Genomic DNA, 15,957 nt, shown 5'->3' on the forward strand with positions numbered 1-15,957 from the left:
AAGCATGGAGAAGGCAAAACACCAAAATGGATTTTCTTAACTAAGATATAAACTGAATTCATTGTTTTAATATAAGCTCTGATGCTCAACCTTAATGTTTTAGATGCATATATTTTTCTCTTTTTGATTCTGAGGATAAAGGGATGAGCACAGGAACAAAACAAATCCATTGGCATAAATTATTTGGTTGATAGAAGTAAACAAAAAAGTTCATAGAAGTCAATTAACAAAAAGTATATGTTTCAATAATTCCTAAGCAATCATGAGGAACAGAAATTTTAGTTGTGTGAAGTATTCCCCCAAGGGAGCATTGAATTCTTTTTAGATGTCTTCACTTCCTGGGTAATTACACAAAGGCTATAGTAGCTTAAAAGTGGAAGATTCTGAATCCCAGCATGTTGAGATCACTTCTAGAGATAAACAAGGTCTTACTTTGTCAACTGATAGAATCTGCCCTGAGAAACACCCCTCCCTTTTGGGTTTGTATGAAAATGTAACAGGATTGATGATCTAGTCTGTCATACTCTGGGACAAATCAATCAATCAAATTAAAAGGGAAAGAATATATTTACATTCCTATTTATTTCAGGTGATCAATATCTTTCCCTCACCTATGTCTTTATTTCAAGTCTGATAAACTTTTAGAAACTCAAAGCAAAAACAGAGTTAAACGTCTTAATAATCAGTGATATATTATTTGTCTGTTCATACCTGGCTAATAGAACTTGGCCTCTTGACACAGAGCCTTGGGAGAATGATGATAGTATGGCTGTGAATGAAGTGACTGGTCTCTCCCTACACAAAAAGAATGCTGGGAGTGTAGGAACCTGGAGCCTTGACTTTGAAATTCAATCACCTTGATATTATACTTTATATTACACACTACATAGTTTGATCTGCATTTCCTTGACTCTTTGTTTTTTGCCTTGGGAAATAACCTCACTCTGTTGTTGTTGTTTATCTTTTACTTTTTTTCTTTTTCACAAAAGAAATGAATCTTTAGTCGAAAAAATTTAAAACATGCAAACAATACATTAAAAATCACTTCTAATGCTGCCACCTACAGAAAATTCTAGGAACAGCTTTGACATCTTTTTTAGTTCTTTCTGAGTACACATAGCTGTAATTTTTAATAGAACTCTTTAACTTACTTTTTCTCAGTTAACAATATGTCTTGAATATTCAAGGACATTAAATATATTGTGCAACATCATTTTTAGCACTTGTGTATTTTTTTTCCTTATATGAATTACCACATTGTGTTAAACCAATCTCCTCTCTTTTGATCTTTTGTCTGTTAAAACTTTTCATCATTATACACAACTCTGTGATACCATTTCAACAGGTAAATCCACGATTGCCTTAGTAGGTATTCTTAGGGTCCGCGAAAGGCAACAGGAGCTTCCGAGAAGGTCTGTTGAGGCATCTTTGTCTGCTTTATGTGAAAGGGTGACATTGGCTTCAGAATCTGGATTTGGTCTTGTATCATTTTGAGTGTCTTAACCACATTCTCTGAAATTAGTTCTTCACAGGACTTGATCTTATGAGGTTTCATTTCCTGTTCCGGACTCTCAGAAGTGAGACTAAAAGCTTGTGTGTATGTTAGCCTTCAATAAGCATGTGGTAGGTGTTTGAATACAAATCAACAACCACGCTAGTTGCTGTGGATATTTATGTGGGGGAGGAAGGCATAGAAACATATCCTTGGAAGCTGTGTCATGGTCTTAGTGATCTAAATATATGAAGAGTGCATCTAATAAAGAAACTGACCTTTCCAAGTTTACACCATGAGTCAGCAATGAAATTCCAAATAGAACTTTCATCTTTTTAACTTTTTCCCCCCATCATAATAAGCATTTGTGAATAGGTCAAGAGAAAACATTTGTAAATAAATCTGTAAGACTATTTATCTTTTTAAAAATTTTTACCTTTAGATTTTATTTATTTCTTTAGAGAGAGGGGAAGAGAGGAAGCAAGACAGAGAGAAAAATGTGAGAGATACATCCACCTATTGCCTTTTGCACACCCCCATCTGGGGTCCTGGCCCACAGCCCAGGCATGTGCCCTGACTGGGAATCAAACTGGTGACCCTTTGGTTCACAGGCTGGCACTCAGTCCACTGAGCCACACTAGAATTTATAAGCTAGAACGTACTTATAAATTTTTAGAAAATAAATCTTAAATGACTGAAATGAAGAGAGAGCAGTGGGTGGTATAGGCAGACAAAATGGAGCCTCCCAGGAATGTGTGTGTGCGTGTGTATGTGTCTGCTAGGAGCTGGCAAATGAGAGGTGGAAGAGTAACGGGTTTGCCTTACTATGGTGACAAAGGAGAACGCCACCAAAGAGGCTCCGCAGGACATTTAGTGTGGAGTGGAGGATGGGGGTCTTGACCCTCATTCAGAATGACCTTCCTTTCTTAGCCTGTTGGTATAGATCTGCACTGATCTTTTAGCTACTGTGGCGGGGTCAGTTGCAGGAGCCAGAGAAATACTTTTCAGTATTCCCAGCACTGGTCTCAGGTCTCCTGATTCCCAACCTAGTACCCATTCTACTACACATAGGAAATAACATGTTACAAGGATTTTCAGAGATATACAAAAGCTTCTGGGTAACTAAAGCTCTGGTTATGCATTATGGGAAGGGTACACACAATAAAAGAGAAGAAAACAAAAGAAAATCTTGGTACTTGAGAGTAGAGACCATCCATCCAGCATTGTCTTTATAGGTGAGAAAACTGAGGTTCAGTGATCTATTGGGACACAGGTAACCAGTACACACCAGGGCCAAGAACTCAGACTTTCTGACACTCAGCCTGGTGCAAAGTAATCTAGATACATCCCAGTTTCATGGTTTGTGAATTCAATATCATAAACTCAGCATGTATTAAGAATCTATTTGCATGTGGTGCTCTACTCTATAAAGCAAAATATAAAAACGCAGTGCTTGTCATACAGGAATTTCCTAAGGCCGATAAACCTCATAGAAATAGACAGAAATGGCATATAGACCACTGAACAAACAAAGCAAATATGTAAATTGTACAACTTTTCCTTGTGAGATGGTAAATGAAGAGACCGTCGCAGTCCATTGCTTTAGAAGAGAAAACCATTGCATCATGGGACAGCCTTAAACTAATATGTAATAAGAATCATCCTATCCTATGCCCTCTGGTTGCTATTGAAAATACATTGGAAAGAAAAAGAGTGCTTTACCTGGCACAGTTAGCACTCACATGCATGGTGAAGTTGCTTTGGCATATTGTTGATTACCACCTTCATTGATTTTTGTTCTTTTGCATATTGTGTGATGGCCTGCAAAGTCTAGGGGGATCTGCTGAGGCAGGAAGCCTCTCAGGGTGTTGCCTTCTAAAACCAAAGGACTTTCTTCTCCCTTCAAGAGAAATAGTGGTCATATGATTCATAGTCATATTTTTAATGAGGCTTCTTTTTTCCTTCTAGAAGGACTTTGCAAATGATAAATGAACTTACAAAACCTCCAAATATTTAAATTGCATAATATAAATTGTAGTGAATGTGAGACTAGGGTATAAGTTCTACCCTCTGAAAGAACAGTTAAAGACAAACCAAAGGTAACCTTGTTCTCTTCTGTGGTAGCAAAAGCCACCATGTCTAGAGGTATCTTATAAATGTCCTAGTCGTTTGCTTCAGGGACAGTAGTAGTAGTAGCAGTAGTTGTAGTTGTTTTAGAGTAGTGTTAGTATTATCATTCTGAAAGTATCATACGTATAATGTGAGATAAAACAAATGAGTTACTATGGGATCTTCTAATTCTGTTATCCCCTGTGTTCTTGAGAACCAGGATTCTGATACAGAAGAGAGGAGCTACAGATGTAGTATAGAAGATACTAGGTAAAAGCACTATAGTTATGAATTTGAATTGGAAATATCAGTTATGAATTCATAAGGTGTTTTTCTTTTAAATATGCATACTTCCTAGCTTTGTTATAAAATCCTAGAAATAATGACTAACCTAGTAGTAATGAGCATCCCTATTCCCCAGGTGATAATTTGGAAAATTATTCCCATTAAAGAAAATCAAGGCCTCTTTGCAAAACGGCCCATTTCCAGTCTGACAATATATTGGATGAGCAAGGAAGCTCTCAGAGACTAGAATAGTCAACTAAATTAAATTGAAGGGGATCCTACTGACCAAAGATGGACAATTTGAGCTTCAGTATGGTTAGGAATTGTAGTGGGTCAAAACCCACCAAATATGTTTAAATTTATGAATACAAAATGATATTAAGTAAACCAATTGGTTGGTTACCTTCTGAATGTGACAGAGAACCAATTCATTATCTTGAACAGTGGGTAAAGAAAAGGAAAGAATCAAACATTTTCTTGAATTTTATCACCATAACCAAATAGTTGATAAAGTGAAGCCTCTTCTAATAAAGTTATTTCAGCTAATAAATGAAAACAAAATGATAGAATGAGAATATCATCATTTTGTAACCCCCATACATTAACAGTTTTAGGCACAGAACATCAACTACCAAAATAGTTGATAGCAACTATCAAGAAAGAACAAAAACCAAAGTTAAATGCCTCTTGAAGAAAGAACTCAATGCTACTTTTAGTTTTGTCAAAGTTTTGTCTACTGGAGCCTGAAACTAATCAGGCTCCAGGATCTGGCTGCCAATTGGTAGAAGGTGAAGAGGGCAGAGGAAACAACTCCTGCCTGCTTCAGCGGCTGCAATCGACAAATCCAAACTGTGAACACTCTGCAGGCCTAATGCCCCAGCATCTTTAACAGATAAATTATGTGAACAAACAAAGGTACATAGTTGGAATCTGTAGATTACAAAAGACTTAAAGGATATATCAAGTGAAAAGCTGGCAGAAGTAAATTATAGAATCCAGGCATGCTTACTTGGGTGATAAAACAGTAAAGAGATAAAAGAAAGCTATGCTCCTCAGAATAGCAGTCACTTTTGCAGGGATGAGAGTCTGTGATGGGGAGGGGGCACATGGAGGCCCCTCTGGGTGGCTGGCAAAGTTCTAATTTTTGACATGGGGAGTTGTTACAGAGGTGTTTGTTTGCCTTATAATAATTTCCTAAACTATATATCTTTGGGGTGGTATTTTGTAACTGTTTCATTCTATAATAAAAATGTAAAAAAAAAAATACCCCAGAAAAAAGAGAAACCGTGTTAGAGAAACTTACAAACTTGATGCTGCCCTAGAGACTATCACAGCAGTGGGTAAATAAAGTTGTGGAAAATTGTGTTCTGGGGCACAAAAGATTAAATTCTCTTGTAAAGACATCTGTGCAATGTTAGCAGCGGGCTACCTTTCTAGGTGCTGGGAGGTTTTGTTTTTCTAGTTGTGTAGCGGCAAGATTGCTTGTAGTTCCCATTTCAGTTGGAGTCTAACTAGACAGCTGACCCATTTCTGGCTCAGTGTTTTTAATGTGTGGTGTCTAGGACACCAGCGTCATGGTGGCTGCAGGCTCAAGAAAATGCAAATTCCTTGGTCCCATCTCTCCTCAAAAGGAGCAGCCCTGGCCTGTGCATGATTAGCAGGCTCGCTGTGGTGTGAGACCAGCACTGACTTCTCTGTCGATTTCTACAGGAAATCGGTTCTGTAAAGATGTCTTGGAGAAAGTACAGACCAGAGCAATTTCCAGATAAGCTGTTGAGAGTTAGTGCCATAGGTGTGATTTTCATTAATGAATGACCCCTTTTCCTAGTTGAGTCACACAGAACATTAAATGTGAATGTGACTAAGCAATAGCTCAATTAGAAAAACATTTTCTCCAGGGTGCAATAACAATTGTCAAATTTTCTTTCATCTTTTTTGCTCAGGTTTTTTTCCCTTTCAAATCAAAGCCTGGGGTTAAGAATTTAAAGTGAAATCTCAATCCGTGAATCCTCTGAAGTTTTTAAAATAACAATTCTATACTAAAAAAAAAAAAATTCAGATCATGGACAATAGAACAATTCAGATTTGAATATGGCCAGGCAAACTTGTAATGGCTCCTTTCTCAGTTGAAGGAAAAGGAGGCTTTGAGTGTGAAAGCAGGAGTGTGAAGACTGCCGAGTCTGTGTTCAGCATTTTCACCTTCTTTTTTTACTTTCTCTTTCACTCACAAATCCATACGCTTTTCAGCAGCTCTCTTGATCGAAACAGATGATCTGATTTCAGTTACCTTTGCTGACTGAGTGTTGTTTAGTGTGGATACATTTAGGAGAGTAAACTAAAAACTACTACTTGCTTTTTTCGGATTTCACTTTGACTAGAAATGTAATATTTTATCCAATTGACTCTAATTCTACAAATATCATTTGAACACTGCCCACATGCACGGCGGTGTCCTAGCCGTGTGGCATTATTTCCCGTTTCCAGAAAGGTAGTCCAATCAGGGATATGGATGAGCAAAGGCTAATGATACTAGCAAAATCATTGCGACATAAATAATCTCATTTCAGCTCTCACACTTGGAATTTTAGCAATTAAAAGGACAATCACTATTTATAACCACAGAATTCTTGAAACTTTGGGACAAAGTAGTGTGATGATCTTAAAAAGTCTCAGCCTGCCTCTCACCACACTCCATCACTGTCATTCTCAATACGACAAAGAAGAAACCAGGACCATTAGAAAATGTATTTGCTAAAGGAAGGAAAAAAGGGGGGGCAGTCTACTTTGGGGAAAATACAAATATCTTGTCAAAGGAACACGCAAGACTCTGTCTTTTGGAGAAAGTACAGTTTTGATAACCAACTGAAGATGACGTTAATAGTTTACAATAGGAAGGGTTTTTTTTGTGTATAAAGTTGCAAGCCTTAGTTCAAATGGTTCATGTATTAGATTTTTTTTTAAACAAGCACTGTAGTGTTCCCTTGATCTGTATTTTAGAATATGAAGTGCATGTATTAGGTAAGAATCTCTTCTTAGCTTTTTCTAATGAATACACACACACAGGGCGAACATAGGCATAGGCGAAGACACTTTTCTTTATTCATTTGTACAATTGCTAGTAAACAAAACAAGCAGTTATTTTGTTTTGTTTTGTTTGAATTGGCATTTAAACAAAATGCCAATGACATTGCATTTTGCAGCAAGACTAAAACATGTACAAAAATACATCTTATATTTATGTCTCTCTTACTGTCTTTAGAACATGAAAACTTTTCATTCTAATTGTAATTGTATGCTCTGGATAAGACAAGAATTCAAGATTTCTGAAACTCTGATGGGAAAAAGAGAGAAGTAGCGGGGAGAAGACTTATCTTTTAAAAGTAGGCTGTATTGATTTAATTTTTTTTTAAGAAAAATCATCTGAATGTGTCCTGCAGTTGGAAAAATGTAGGTCATGAGTGTTTTGAGAGAAACAGGGAAATTACTTCTAGGGAAAGGGAAAGAAACGTTATTTAGGGTTGTAGATGAATGGAGAAGTGCCATCCAATTACTGTTTGTGCCTATGGAGATTCAGGTTATAGGTATTAGGGCGATTTGCTATGTTTTCTCATTTAGGGGTGCATTTAGGGCAGCATGACGCAGAGGGAAGCGGGAAGGGCTTCATCTGTGGGATTTCATGAAACCGGAGTGCCAAGTGTTGCTTCAGCACCCAGGTGAGGAAGTTGCTGGAAGGGCAGGTTTCCTAATGCACAAGGAGCCCTAGAGACAGATAGTTTGGGGAACCTTAGCAGAATGCCGATCCACAGACACATAATTTCATGAGGAAACTTTCAATGTGTGTGTGTGTGTGTGTGTGTGTGTTTAAATGGTTGAAAGTAGATAGGCACAGTGGCCTCATGATGAGGCAGCAAACAGATCCCCTCCCAGGGCCAATTAACAGGAGCCAAGGAGGTCACACTCAGCGTTACCATGGTAAGCAATTAGAGCAACCGCAGGACGGGAACCCTCATTTCTGTTCTATGCTGATGACACCTGGACATACTGGCTAAATACATAACAGTTATCTTAACAGCCCTGTATTTGTGTAGAAGAAATGATACAACTAAAAATATACAACAATCTTACAAAAGAAATAAAAAAAAGAAAGAAATGATACCTCTCTCACATATATGTACAACTATAAAAGAAAAATACTGACTCATCCAGCTAGAGTGTATTTGTAAACATTCTCAGGTCAAGTCAGTGTTTATATCAGCTACTTCAGTAACCATAGAAGATTCCTGTTTCAATGACGGGCAGCAACAGCTGCAATTCGAGACGGCAAGATATATACAAGTTTGAGTGAAGTAGCAGTTGGCAACATAATGTCTCCAGTGAATGTTATGCTGTGAGTAATTCTGAAGGCTACAGGGGCTACTGTGCTATATGTGAATTACAAAAGACAATGGAGGGTATCACTTTCTCTCATTAACATAGTAAAATATACAGAAAAAATCCTACGCAATTTTGAGGAGAGATTGTTAACCATCGTTATTTGCTTTGAGATGGGCTCCAGATTAATCTCATTTTCTTTTATACTTGTCTGAAGATCATGTGGAAATTATAGAATGAGGCCTAATGATTGTAGTGCCGTGGCCTTAAGAGTGTGCTACTTGTAATTTCCAAGAATCTGAAAGGAATGTGTGACCCAAAACAAATGTTCACATGCGTTTTAATAACAGACTATAAATTGGTTTTCTTTTCTATTGTTATTTTTAAGACTATCATATAGAAAAATTACAAAAATTACAAAAATTTATAAACATTATTTTTTGATATGCAGTTCTACAGATTTTAACCCATGTGTAGATTTGTATAACCACCTCCACAATGGGATACAGGGCAGTTCCATCACCTCAGAAAACTCCCTCGTGCTGCCAGTCTACAGTCGTGCTCTCCCACCCTCAGTCCCTGGCAGCCACTCCTCTGCTCTTCATCACTGTGCTTTTGTCTTTTGAGGATTTCATATAAATGGAAATATACACTGTGTAACCCTTTGAGACTATGAGTAGAGGTTCTTTTCCTTTTTGTGTATACCTAAGCTTTCATTTCTCTAATGTGAGCACCCAGGAATGGAATCACTCAGTTATACTACTCTCAGCATATGACCAACTTCAGAAGATACTGTTAAACTGTTTTCTGTAGCTACTGTATCATTTTGCATCCCCAGCAGCAGTGTAAGAGAGTTCCAATTGCTCTGGAACTCATCAGCATTTCGTAATTTATTTTTAATTCTAGTCATTCTAATAGAGGTGTACACAATGGTATCTCACTGTGGTTTTAATATATATTCCCCTGATGGCTAATGAGGCTGAATGTTTTCCTCATGTGGTTATTTGCCATTATATCCACTGAGATTCTTTGTTCAGATCTTTTGCCTGTTTTATAGTTGGGTTGGTTGTTTCCTTATTGTTGAGTTTTGACCCAAACTTTACTTACTTAAAAGAGTGTTTTTCTCCCTCTGCTCTTTGCCCCATGCGCACAGTTATTTCCTTCTCATCGGTGCAGCCTCTGCGAACACTGATCTTCCCACCAGTCAGGGAACTTCAGGGGGTGGGCTCTGGAGTTATGGTCCTTTGTGTGCTCAAAGCATTGGCTGCAAAAACAGAAGTAATTAGTTCCTAAAGACATTTTCCTTCTATCCTTAGTAATTATGGGTTGGCCTAGGGACAATTTGAGGATCTGTAAAAATGTTATTGCTTGAAGGACGTTTAAAAACTATCTTCACTTTATATTAAAAGCTGCTGGCAAGCAGCTGGCTAGTCTTTGAGACATCTCTTGATTTAGACATCTAAATGAGCTTGCCGGAGAACATTTTATTTTTTCTCAGAAGGAAAAGATATAAGGGAATAACTGAAATCCATGTAGAATCACGGGAGATTTTAAGTAGGTAAAGCTAGTAGGCACCTGCTAGAAAAGAAGGTAGTTAGTGTGAGAGCAAAAGAGTAGTGATCAGAAAGTAGCAAGGAAGCACTGAGGCCTGCCCTTTCCCCCTCTGCCCTACCTGTCCATCTTTCAGGTGAGACCTGGATAATAGGCAGCATCCCTTGGGGGGGCCACAGGAAAGCAAGATCCTTGGGCAGAGTGAGAGTTGGGTGAGACCACAAGGTAGATGTAATTATTCACGTATTTCTTATTAAGAAGGGTTTTCACAAGGGAATGGGCATATTGACCAGAAAAGTACAGAGAATTTGGAGGTGGCCAGCAGTGAGAGGAAGGCAGTTTTCCAAGGCAACGCAGTACTCCACAGAAATGACCATCCTAAGAAGGCAAATGATGCAGAGCCTGCGTTGTGAGGTGATTGAGGTATCAGGAATCCCAGGTATGGGGGATAAAAAGAGTAGATGCTCTAAGCATGCATTAGCTGAGACTAGGGGCAGTATGGATATCTCATGGTGGCAGTTAGAGACCTGCTTTCTTATGCGGACGGTCAGCAGAGAGACGGCTAACAATGACTGTGATTGGTTCCCCTGTGCTGGTTTATAAGGTAATGTACTTTTTGCCCCAGATCTCTTTTGGACTGCCTGTGCTTGTGGGCCACATTTGCAAGAACTTTACATAATTAGGACTCCAAAGTCTAGTTAGTTTAAAGTTTTCATCTCTTTCAAGTTTTTTTTTTTTTGGTCAGGCTTAAAGGAATTTTTAAATATAATTTATTAATTAGGTACATGATTCTAATGAACTGTTCTTCACATAAAAAGTTAACATGAAACATTTGATGGTTACTATTTGATTTCTCCTAAGTTGGGATGGTTTATACCAGCTCCTGTTGTGTTTCTTCTGTGAATGCTTTTCTTCCATACTGTCTGGACACATGCAGGGGCCTGCTGTGGGCAATGTGTGTGTGGCGGGGGGCAGTTTGTGGCTAGTAGACTAGAAGATTCTTGAGGGTAATGCTGTTTTATTCTTCTCTGTCCCCAGCACCCAGTATAATACCTATATATACACAAACTTATATATACACAAACTTATATATACATATGAGATTTTAGTGCCCAGGATTCCCTGCTTTAGTCTGCCACATGTGTAAATTCTATATAATATACACATATATTTCTTTAAATTAAATTCTGAATTCCAGTGGACCGCTCCTCTGCTGTGACCTACTGACCTGAAAGCTTGCATAAATCTACACACTATGTGGATTCGCCACTTATGTTTAGAACTCATGAAATTATTCTACCACTACTACTTATTTGACAGTGTAGGACCTAAAACACTGTTTTTTCCCACATCCACACTAATGCCTTTACACCTGGTATTCTTCTCCCTCTTTATAATCACCAATTTGTATCACTATCACCAATAGTTCTTGGGTGTCAAGAACTAACATTGGAGCTACTAGAATTGTACAATAATTATTATTCAAAATTCAGAGCAATTCTGTACCATTATTCAATAGATATTTTGCCTATTTTTATTTATTAATTTTAGAGAGACAGGAAGAGGAAGGTAAGAAGGGAGGGAGGGGGGAGAGAGAGAGAGAAAGAAAGACAATTTGTTTTTTCACTTATTTATGCATTCATTGGTTGATTTTCCTGTGTACCTGACCGGGGATCAAACCTACAATATTGGTATATTGTGACGACACTCTAACCAACTGAGCTACTGGGCTGGGGCCTATTAATGTTTTAATTTAAATTGTCTAGGCCATAAAAACAAAATAAAGCTGTATTTTGTGTTTCTTCATCCTCAAGGTTTCTCTGGTTTTCCTTCTTAAGAGTGATTCTACTTGCAAAGTATGGTATCAAATTTAGATATCCATTATAAATTTAAGAATTAAATTGTGTTCCTGTGGGAATGTGACTATTGTTTCTTACATCAAAAACCCTGTGGTTCAGAGAATGGCTGGGAGATGCTACAAAACATAGATTATAGTCCATCTTTCTTCATGCTAGGTGTCTGGATGATGCTTCTATCCTGATGTACTGTGTGCTCCAATGAAGCTCACCACTAGCAAAAAGGGTAGCTGTTGGCTCGCTTGTCAGAATCACAAATAGTAAATAAAGAGAACAGAGAGTGGATTTGTGAGGTGACCTCTCACCTTGGCTGAACTTTCAATTTTGGTATCTGAAAGAATAGAATTTTTGTGGCCTAGAAAAATATCACCTTACCTGTGTGCACAAAAGGCCCAGTGCCCAGGAATACAGCCTGCAGCTGTAAGTGAATGAAAACAAAGGCCAGCTATCTAACGTGCGCTCACCTGACCTGCTGGCCCTGATAACTGGTGTCATGTGAAGGAGAGACTTTTTTTTAACTGCTGTTTCCCTAGGATAAGGCACAGTAGTCATCATATTCCTCCCTCCCCCCCTTTTTTTTTACTGCAGGACATTTGCGAAGATATTTCTGATCATGTTGAACAAATCCATGCCCTCCTTGAGACTGAATTCTCCCTGAAGCTGCTGTCCTACTCTGTCAATGTGATCGTGGACATCCACGCGGTGCAGCTCCTCTGGCACCAGCTCCGAGTGTCGGTACTGGTCCTGCGGGAGCGCATTCTGCAGGGTCTGCAGGACGCCAATGGCAACTACACCCGGCAGACGGACATTCTGCAAGCTTTCTCCGAAGAGACAACAGAGGTGGGTATTTCCTTTGAAGCCAAATAATGAATGCCTTGTCAAGTGTGACCATTTGAAAATGTTTTCAGTTCAGAAATGGAGGGTAGGAATTCTTTGTAGGTATGTTACCAGGGAAACCCGAGTCAGGGGATTCCCCGCTTCTCCTTGGTTCTTGTCTTGCTTGCAAGAGATGAATTCCAATGAGAGACAACATGCATAGTGGAAATGAGACAACAAGTTTATTTATGAAACACATATGAGCACAAAGCTGCAAGCAAGCAGCTGGCCAGTCTGAATGACCCAAACAGAGAGAAAATAAAGTTGTTAGTAAGTAGTTTGTTCCATACACTGGAGCCGAGGCTGTAAGTGGGCCCTCAGCTAAGACAGGCTCGTAGAGCTATAGATAAAACTGGAGCAAAAAATTCGAGGAACGAGGAACCAGGCTTTGAACTAATATTGTAAGTAAGCAGAGGTCAGATCATGAAGATGAAAAGGCATATTAAAAAACTGTATTAAGAGAACGGGGCTTTATTTTTAGGACAACAAAACAGTGTGTGCAGGGAATTGACATGATTAGATTCATGCTTTAGAAAAAAATTCTGGATGTAGTGAGTCAAATTAACTTTAGAGTTTTATACAATGAATAAATTTAGATTTTTCTTCACTATATTAAATGTACTTTAAAGACTTTGTTATTGTTAGTCTTGATGCATGGCTTAAGAATGAACACTGTAAATTTGAATCCAGATGAACTCTTTTATTCCCAAATAAAATAGTCATAGCGTATAGAGCAAAGCATTGTGGTAGTTAATTTAGCAGGAGCTCTGTGTGTAGGGGGGTAGATAAATTGATAAAGTAGGTAGGTATGTAGATACATACATGCATGCATACGTACATATATATCATATACAAAGTGTGGGTGTATGTATATAGTCCCTTGGATCTTGACACCCATTGAATGTTCCACGGTTAGTTTTCTGGAATATATGTACTTTTACAAGTTCAAAAAAGAACTTGTATGACTATATAAGATTAAAAGGCCTTACAAAGAGTGCTATATAATTCAGTAATTTATTAATGTTTTAATGGCTTCAACATTATCAAGTAGAACAAGTCTGTGCCTATTTTTATAAATGAATTTTACTTGTTGATTATTGTTTTCATAATAATGATGTTCTTGCTGTGGCAAACTCCCTGAAGGCCCTGGAAATATATGGGAATCAAAATCTATTAGGCTCACTTCTTACATTAAGTCATGGTCTTTGTTTTCATTTAACTTTCCCTTTTACTGTGGCAGTGAGGGAGGTGACAGACTTTGGTAGAGTCCTTTGAAAATCATAGGATGAATATGTGTGTGTGTGGGGGGTATCAGCCCCCAGATGCCAGTCCTCCCCAGTAGGATCCCTAGAGGGTCCTTGATTGGTACTCTTGTGCCTTTAGGATCCTTCAAAGAATTCCAAATGGCCTACTCAGTGCTAAATCTGGTCCCTATGAGGTGGAGATCATAGATGGGAAAGGTTTGTCTAAATTCTGAAGAGAGCTTTCTTTAGATGTCTACCTGGCGTCTCTGATGTATACATCCTTCCCGCCGCCCCCGCCTCTTGTGTGTTCTGTTGGCTCTGCCCAGCATCCAGCATTCAACAGGCATCAGATCTGCCCGCTTTCTACTACTAGAAGGGACAGTAGAAATCATTGACTCAAACCAATTCATGTTACATATTTATTCATTCAATAACCATTTAATGATTGCCAACCCTTGTAGGAGAGCTGGGGATATATGAGTGCTCTACAGTTTATTGTTCATTGTTATTATTGCTTTATGAAATATGTTTATCATGCATGTATTTGAACTCATATCATTCATGAAGTGGTATCCCAAGGAATGATGAAAAACCATTGAGGCTAACTAATTTCACAGCTATGTTGCAAGTAAGTAGCATCTATTATGGTTCCCACAATGTGAGCTCAACAATTATTTACAGACTGATTGGAAATAATTTTATGTATTTTCATGTTTGAAGTCAGTCTTTCTTCTTGTCAAAAAGATGCAACAATTTGTTGTACAAGGAATGAAGGAACAGTGGATTCTTAGCCATCTGTTTTGTGGATATTTTTCAATGAATAGAAACACTGTCTCCATTATCATCCTTCCTGAAGCTGTGGATCCCTGATCCTATTTCAAAGACTGATTAATTTTATTTGTTTCCACATTGGAATTGTGGAAAAAAGGAAGGGGGTTAGGATAAAATTCTTGGCTTTATCAGAATAAATTCAGCTGTGAAAGATTTGTAGAATGAAGAGGGGAATGGCACAAAACATGCTGATAAGCTAGAATAGTAGATGTCCTTCCAATAAAGGTGAATCCGATTTTCTTTTCTTGGAAGTTAGTTGAGTTTCAGAGCCACATTAAAGAGTAAGTTTGAAAGACAAGAAAGTAGCAAGTTTTCACCCTTCCTGTCCTTGAGAAAACAAAATATATGATTTTAATTTTTTTATTTAAATATGGAGCAGATCATATCTTGCAAGCAAATTAACAAACACCTTACTAAAACCAAACCAAACCAAACGAGCAAACAAATGAAAAACCCTTAGGGGCAAAGCTCAACATTGTGTAAAAAAATGTGTTACACTGAAATGTTCTATATTTCAGTTACTGTGACAAGCATTTTATTATATTTATTGTTTCATTTATTAAGAAGGGTAAGAGATGTTAAAAACAGTTGCAGTTCATAGATGGAAAGTGAATGCTTTGTAGGTAAATAAGGCTATAAATCTAGGAATAATCAAATAAAACAAACAAAACCAGCTCTTAACTGTTTTCTGTTGTAATAATAATTCTTTTCTCCTTCTCACCTGGAAACAGGATGGGAGAGGGCTTATTTGGGGGCATGGTTTTTGAGGATAGTGTTTTCTTTTCCAAACGAAGGACTGCATAGGGAGGGGATCTTCAGGGGAAGACACAGGAGAAGGGAGCCGTACCCTATCATCTGATATGTAGTCTCAGGTCGTTTATTTATCTGACATCATTTATTAAGTGCCTGTTATTTTCAGGCAAGACAGTATTCCTGGGTCTTAAGGTTCTGTGACTGTGAACATGGCGATCAAATACTTTCCCAAGGCTACTGTGTTCCAAGCCTATCCAGAAACAGGTGGCTGACACTTCCAGGGACTAATTTTTACCTGAACTCTCAAATGTCTCTTTCTCTACCCATTATAGAAACACTTTTTCTTAATGCCTCTAGCCTCACTCACGTAGCTGCAGTGCTGTACCTTTACGATAAATCTGATAAAAAATAATGCAAATTTCAACTGGTTAGTAATTTAAATACCAACTAATGGGATAACTTTGGAACTTAACCATCATTTATAATACTTTGTTTATAAAGGAGTAAGTTCTGAATACTAAACAGTTAAATTTAAAAAAAATAAAAAAATAATACAACCTACCTTTAAATTGGAATTTCCACCATTACT

At 37.9% G+C, this 15,957-nt stretch overlaps 1 protein-coding gene across 2 annotated transcripts in view; it reads left to right on the forward strand.

Moving 5' to 3' along the window:
* Positions 1-15,957, forward strand: part of AKAP6 (A-kinase anchoring protein 6) — a 464,313-nt gene that overhangs the window by 178,522 nt on the left and 269,834 nt on the right. For both annotated transcript variants that reach the window (XM_054577924.1, XM_054577925.1), the window contains one exon: positions 12,253-12,504. In XM_054577924.1, coding sequence (XP_054433899.1) covers positions 12,253-12,504 — 252 coding nt within the window. The remainder of the gene's footprint in view (positions 1-12,252; positions 12,505-15,957) is intronic.

The sequence above is a fragment of the Pteronotus mesoamericanus genome, unplaced genomic scaffold (assembly GCF_021234165.1).
Source record: "Pteronotus mesoamericanus isolate MK-2021 breed Mesoamerican mustached bat unplaced genomic scaffold, CSHL_Meso_final contig_46, whole genome shotgun sequence".
Classification (NCBI taxonomy): Eukaryota; Metazoa; Chordata; class Mammalia; order Chiroptera; family Mormoopidae; genus Pteronotus; species Pteronotus mesoamericanus.